Here is a 7,962-nt window from a genome sequence, read left to right on the forward strand (position 1 = left end):
ATATGTTGAATCAATTTTAAGTACTTAAGACCCCAAGTAATTTGGATATGATCATGTTAAAAAATGTCACTAAAATCAAAAGGATTTTTTTAAAAAAATCAATTGATTTACTTATTTTAAACATACCCTATTTTAAACATACCCTAATTTAACGTTCAAATTAAAAGAGATGTTACCAAAAATTAATTGATATAATATTGATATTTTGAAACATTTTGAAGTTCAGACAGCAATTTAAAATGTGCAATTAACCCTAATATTGATCGTTTGTTTTCTTTAAATTTTCAATTGATAAAGCATCACTTAGTCGGTTTCGGAATTCGTCCATTTATTGCAGAAGACATAAAAGGGAAAGATGGTATCAAGATCACTTAATAAAAAGCTTAAAACAAGGAAAAGGTCCGAAATTACCTACACAATGTCAATCTGTAGTTGGAATGAAGACTTGCCCAAGCACAAGAGTTTTCAGATGATTTTTTCAATGAACTTTAAGTCCACAGGGCATTAAAAAATTTCGGTTTGGACAAGAAATGAACATTTTACATTTGATACACAATGAATGACATCTTAATTGGCAATGTAGAGTTGCAACTATTACACAACAAACAGTGCTTCCAGAAATCGTTTCCATCACATATCATGCCATGAATTCTGTCACCATGGTTATTCCAAATTATTTGAATTGTCACGGTGATCTTTGTGAATCTTGGAAACTTTGTTGCATTGTCTGTGCAGAATTCTGTAGCCGATGGTTCTGAAAACCACTGCCACCCTGAGTCTCGATTTCAGAACTGCTAGATGGTTTGGCACCAGTAGTAATGATGTTTTTAAACCAAGCTGCTTGAAATCTGGGGCTTCCTCTATTTGAATTGCCGGAGCTATCATTGCCACCACTAGAACTAGACGTAACACCCACAAGAAAACGATATGCCACTTTGCTAGCTGATACTATCTCAGTCTTGGCTTGTCTCAACTGCAATAATTAACGCTACACCAATTTTAAGCACTGACCATAGCAAGGTTTAAAGCTTCTAGGCTTGGGACACTTAAAACATGCATAAAAAACCAAACCGTACAAAGAAAGTTACTGCAATATTCCAGTTTCTGCCTTCTATGCTTGTCAATTCACATTCTCAATAACAATATAGTCGGCATTTCAGATTCAGGGCAATTTTAATGCAAATTTAGTACAGCATGCTCAAAAGACTAGAAAGCAGAAGGCAAGGCTGACAAGTGTACAGCAAAAACATTTACTGCAAAATTTACATTCAAGATAAGACTGCAGTTCACAAACAAATGTTAAACCACCTTCTCTATGTTCGCAAAGTTTCAAGGCAACCACCTCCAACAGGCCTTTGAAACAGACAAACAGTCCTAATAGCAATTAAATACATCAAGCAATATTCACACTTAAGAGTTTTAGAGATTTTCAGCTGATTATTACAATCATGAACTGAAGAAGGGACACTCACCCGCAAGGCAGTGTTTTCTGCTATTTCTATAGCAGCATCACCAGCATTAGCAAATCGGTTTACCCAACCTGTTAAAAATTTGTAAGAACAAGCATGCCAATGTGAGTTGAAATGAAACCAACAAAAAAGAAACCGTATACACTCTTATAGATCACATTTTATCTCATCAAAATACAGCCAGACAAGGGCCTGCATAACAAGTGAAGCAAAAGTAATATGATTGCCCCTAGCTTTACAACCTAATACCAAGAATATGCAGGTAGCCAAAGCCAGAACTTAAAATAGTTGATATTCAGATTTATCACCAAAACACATAGATAATAGAACAGGACAAGCAAAGCACTAAGCTGTTAGTTAGCATCCACAACTTAGCCATTTTCATTAAGCACAATGTTCTCCACCAATTTACATCAAGCAATAGGCCAGACTTAAGTTACATAAGGCTATATTAAAGAACTTGCCCATCTGCAGGTGCACTATAAAGTTATAGAGATAGGCAAAGCAGTGACCACACAGAATACCTACAGTAGTTCAGCCATCAACAAGTATAAAAGATATCGTAAGTTACCTGGAAGCTTTTGGACACCAAGCTTTTCACAGAACTCATCACAGAAATGGTTACAATTTTTGGATAACAAGTCGTAGGAACTTCCAGGCCACTCTCTACTAAGCTCCTGCAAGATCTGGTTTACCTTCAATTTTGAAAAGTTAGTTCTTCCAAGGACCATGGACTCGCGATATGTATACATTGGATTTTTGCCAGAAGGACAACTGAACACCCCCGACCCTTGCTCACAGAAGCCAAAAGACCATTCCTCTTCTCCATAAACCTGTCAACATGGCATGTTAAGTTATTAAGTTTGACAAGAAAAAGGCATCAATAACAGATTCATTAAAAAGAGTCATGAGATGCTGACATTAGTATACCATGTCTCAGATCCCAAAATCTGACCACAATGATACTGTCTCAAAATGTTCTCTTTGGAGAACTAATAGTTTCATATGATATCCATTAGAAAGAAAAAAAAAAATTAGATAGATACACAGGTATCTGAAGCAATGAGTTATTGGTTCGGTATCAACAAAATTAGTCTATAAAAAAAAAACAATGAAAATGTATAGGATGAGCCATGAGATTAATGACAAAATGAATCTAAATTTGCAAAGCGATGTGAAGTAACCATTGATGGTACCCAAACTACAATAAAAAGTGAAGTAACATCATGGCAGATTTCTATAAATTCTTTCAAAAATAAAACTAGATACAAATAATCCACAATAACTGAACAAATAGCTGCAAAATCATTATGGTACCAAAGCTGCAGAAATTTTCACTTAACACGTCGTAAAGCATAGTCTTCTGCTCTGTAACACTTGAGCCACAACTGAGGACGCTCCAAATCTCTTAGAGTTCATTAGATCAATTCGATAGATTAAAATGATAAAATAGACTACCAAGATTCTCACCCTACAATAGAAACAGGGAAAATATAAACCTTTACTCTAAAGATTAACCATAAATTCCTCGTAGCAGTCTCTTTTCCGTTCACAACCACCTTGAAAGTTGAAACAACTCCTTTTAACCAAAACAAAGATTTAAAGCTCCCATTTCCTTTAATAAATATTATCGAAACGCAGCAACAAGAACGGCACATCTTGTTTAAAATCAGGGTCAAATATTCGTATAACTTACAAGTTAAAATCCAAGAAAAAGAACACCAAACAAAAAAATTCCCATGCCAAGAACCCTAGATCTCATTCAAGGACAACAATAAAGAAAGCAATAGAAATGTAAAAGTAAAAAGAGAAACCTGAACGGCGCTGTGGAAGATGCCGCCGAGGCCTATTCCGTCCTTGAATATCTTGTTGATTTGAACAATAGTGCTGTTGGTTTTATCCGATCCACTGTTGGTCACATCATATATATGTAATCTCACCTCTGTCATCTTCAAACTCAAATCCCTAACACCTCTCTGGAGTCTACTACTCTCTCTATCTCTTTTTTTCACTCTTAAAAGCTTCCAAGTCCAACGATTAAATTCCGTTGGACTGAGGAGTCGAACTTTGCTTTTTCGCACTCTTTCGGAATTTTGTTACGTAACAGTGAGAAGTAATTCTTTTTCCGCCTCGAAATGCTCAAATCCCGGAATCTCTTTCCAATCCTATTTCTCAATATTAGATTTTGTTTTTTAAAATGTTTTCAAAGCTTTTAGGAATTTGGACTGAAAAAGAATGGCAAGGAAGGGGATATTTGAGATGAAAATGACGGGAATTTGAAATGGCCCTTGGAAGTTGATGGAATTTACGGGAATGGGCAGATGGTTTGTTATATTTCTTTTTTACAATTGTCATGCACTGAGTTAGTGATTGATTCACAGCCCCGAGTTGGATAAGATGCCCCACCCACGTCGTCACGTTATGCAATTATTAACTCCTACGCAACACCGACATCTTTTTCTTATCGAAATTATTTTTATGCCCTTCTTGTTTTTTAAGTTGGTAATAAAAGTTATGAAATTAGATTATGTGACATCCGAGGGAAAAACTTAATTATAAATTATCTTCACACAAATTAATATTAAACTTGTATTTATAAAAATATATATAATAATTAAATTATAAATACAGTAGTAAATCATTCATAAATAAATCTATTTTAGGCTCGGGTTTAATTTTAAATTATTTTATTGTTAGTTGTTTTATTTAAATTATTTTAATTTTAAATTACTTTCTCTTGTCATTTTCTTGCTTGCAATTTGGATCTAATAATGTTCGATTTTTTTATTTTTGATCAGGGGTACAAAGTCAATCATTGACTATGGAGCTTGAGAAGGACAATTTTTTGATTGATGATGGGAAGAAGAAGCCTAGGAAGTGAATGTCGAGGAAGAGGATTGTGGTCTTAATAATGGGTTATGCCTAGTTGGGTGTTTTCTAACCACTAGTGTAGTCCAGTTTCAAGGGATGCAAAATAAGCTTGAGAATCTTTGGCATCTTCCTCGGAGAGTGGCTATTTTAAATATAACAGAGAAGTGATATCTATTTAAATTCTTTACGAAGTTGACATTGATCGAGTAGTGGATGGAGCCCATTGGACTTTCAACAATCATCTTTTGGTATTTAATTGGCTTGAGAAGGATGAGGATCCTTTGCAAGTTCTGCTATACTTTATTGATTTTTGGGTGCAGATACATGACCTCCATAATGGATTAATGTCGCAAATGATGGCAAAGCAATTCAGTAACTTTATTGGAACTTTTCTTGAGTATAATGTGAAATTTTTGAGTCGAGAATCAAATCCTTCATGAGTATAAGGGTGCAGGTTAATATTTGTAATCCTTTGAAGAGAAGAAAAAAGATTGCTTTCTTAAAGGTACTCGTGTTTATGTCAGGTTTTGCTATGAAAAACTTTTTTTTATTCTGCTTTCTGTGTGGTCGTCTCAACCATGGAGAAAATTGTTATCCCTATAGGATTATGATCGGAAAGGTCATTTTTGGTTGGGACGTGTAGCTCAGGGCTAGATCTGTTCATGAGTTGGGCTACTCATCTAGGTTCAAATGCCTGTTCGAAATTTGGGAGGGTTTGGGAAAAAATATTAGGCCCAAAAAATGGGCTTGAGCAAAAAAAATTAGGTCCATTTAAAATATGGATCGAGCTCGGGCTTGAATATTCAATGCTCGAGCCTAACTCGTTTTTAAATTTATAATACTTTATATTATGTTATTTATATATATTATGTAATTTATAACACATTAAAAATATAAATCTATACTAAATATATAATATTTCTCTAACGTAAACATTAAAATAATGCTAAGATGACTATATAAAAAATCTCAATAAATGAAAAAATTAAATTATTAAATCTTAAATTAAAATAATATAAAAAATTAAAATTAATATAGGTGGGTTAAAAATGGGTTTGGCTTAGTCTTTTGCAAATATAGGTGGGATTGGGCAAAATTTTAGGCCCATATTTTGAGTTGGGTCAAGCTTGAGCAAACATAAAGTATGTTAATATCATGCTTAGGCCCAACCTAGCCTATCCCATGAGCACATCTACTTAGGGCTGCTCCCTGACGTGCTTCCCCACTCGTAAGTGTTTGGCTAAAAAAAGGAAAGTAGTTTAAATTCTGCTAAATATAAGGAGATAGAAAGGGATATAATGAGTGATGATAGGAGTTATCCAAAGTTTATTTTTTTTTTCAAGAATTTAGCTTAAACTTAGGATTAAATTTAGCTTGTGAGTTACATAGTATCAAGGGTGGATTAAATGAGATAGATGGGCCTAATGGCATAAATTGTGATACAAAAAATCTTCCTATTGACCCAACTCATGGTAAGAAACATGCACAAATTTCATCATGGTTCCATGCGTTTCAAAACTAGTTGATTCAATTGGTTGTACTTTGTGGTAGGCATCTACTTACCATGTTTTATTGGCACACTCTACGATGTAGGGTCGTCGGGCACAATGAAAATCTTAAGTTGGAATGTCCATGGGCTTGGGAGCCTGTAGTCTATTCGTTGGCTTTAACATAAGCCGAGGAATATTAATCCTAGTTAGTGTTCTTCATAGACACAAAGTTGAATAAGAAGAGAATAAAGGTGGTACACAGGAAGGTAGGCTTTGTTCATGGTTTTAATGTGGTAGCTTAGGGTATGAAAAGTGGTTTATCTATTATTGGAAAGACAGGTTCTCCATTAATATGAAAAGTTACTTGACAAATCATATTGTCATTGTTATTGAAGAGGATCTGGATGGGCATAGTGTAACACCCCACGCCTAACCCGTCCTCCGAATCCAGGTATGGAGCATCATAATGGACCTATACTAAATTTTTGCTAACTTAATTATCAATAAAAAGTCTAAAAATAAAATTATACTATAGTGAAATATAAAATAATAATTCTTACAACCAAGGTCTTAAGCTACTGAATGTTTAATTATTCAATTTATTTCTATCTCTACTCAAACTATTTCTTTACAAAATAATTCCTAAGATTTGGCTAGGGGCTAATTGATTCAGACTCTAAACTTTAAGGATGCTGTCTGCTTACACCATAATGAATCATGAGGCTAAGCCTCCAATAGTACCCCATTCCTATATGCATAACTTGATCTACATCAGTTCCCAATCTCCATTCCATTTGGCTTGGTCCTTCCTCTAAGTCCTCAATCAACCTCGCAAATCCTGTGAACATAAGCCAACTCTTATAAGTTCAAATAAACTTAGTGAGTTCCTTTACTACATTATATTTAAACCCTATCACACAAAGGTAAAAAATATAAAATAAATTTAATTTAATATAAATTTACTCCCTTCTCGCTCAAGGCGAGTATATTTTTATCGAGGTGGCGGACTCCACCTGATCCTTTGAGCTACTCAACTTCCTATCTGACCTCTCTTTTCTCGAAATTTCCACTCAATTGTATCCTAAATACATAACCATATTAGCGAATCCTCTCCTTACTTCTTATCCTTCCTTCATTACATTTCCTCCTTTGTAACACCCCTTACCGTACCCGAGGTCGGGATAAGATACGAGGCGTTACGAAACATATACACAGTCATTCATGCAAAAACCGGACAATAAAATTTTTCTTTAAAACAATTCATTCACACGTACACAATTTGTCCCTGATATAGGCCTACGAGGCCCAAAACAACCATTGGAAAGGATTCGGGACTAAATTGAAGACTTTAGAAAAGTTTGGGAAATTTTCCCTAATACAGAGCCACACGCCCGTGTGAGATAGGAGACATGCCCGTGTGCTCTCGGCACACCCATATCTTCCAGCTGTGTAACTCTCTGACTATGACGTTAGCACCAATTTAGGGTCACACGACTGTATCACACTGTCGTGTGGCCAGACCGTGTGGTCAATTAAAATTAAATGAATTTTTCATAAAAAGGTGCAGACTTCACACGGCCAGAGTACATGCCCATGTAGGTAGGCCGTGTCCTTCACATGGCCAAGACACACACCCGTGTGTTTACTACTGAGCATACTGACTTGCAAAATTTAATGTGCAGGGGAAACACGGTCATTCAACAGGCCCATGGGGCAGACCGTGTGTCACACACAGTCTAGACACATGCTTGTGTGTCTACCTGTGTGGACCATTTAAAGGCTAATTTTCAAGCCAATTGTCACCCTCAATCATTCATACATTCAAACATTTTTCATAGGATGCAACATGACATATTTAGACACTCATATATTCAACACCATGCAACTCTCACATCTTCATAATGTCATCCTATTGCACATTCATTTTGTTACACCATTTAGAAGCATTCCACACCAATTTCATGCATTATCACACTTGTTACCATAACTTCAAATTATACATTCATGACTATAGCCATTTTAAGCCATTAAATCATCCCTTATCTTTTAGCATCTAATCCATACTTTATCATACATTCACCAAGCAATAACATATCACATCATCAAGGCATTAACACATGCATGCATGGGTA

General features: G+C 35.2%; 1 protein-coding gene across 1 annotated transcript; it reads right to left on the reverse strand.

The window, feature by feature from the left end:
* Positions 1-345: 345 nt before the first annotated feature.
* On the reverse strand, positions 346-3,874 carry LOC107952062 (deSI-like protein At4g17486). The gene is made up of 4 exons (XM_016887306.2): positions 3,284-3,874; positions 2,041-2,302; positions 1,473-1,540; positions 346-973 (listed from the first exon to the last, which is right to left on the reverse strand). Exons 1-4 carry the CDS (start codon positions 3,416-3,418, stop codon positions 686-688), a joined length of 753 nt encoding a protein of 250 aa, XP_016742795.1. The 5' UTR covers positions 3,419-3,874; the 3' UTR covers positions 346-685.
* Between the last annotated feature and the right edge of the window lie 4,088 nt (positions 3,875-7,962).

Source organism: Gossypium hirsutum, chromosome A09 (genome assembly GCF_007990345.1).
Source record: "Gossypium hirsutum isolate 1008001.06 chromosome A09, Gossypium_hirsutum_v2.1, whole genome shotgun sequence".
NCBI lineage: Eukaryota > Viridiplantae > Streptophyta > Magnoliopsida > Malvales > Malvaceae > Gossypium > Gossypium hirsutum.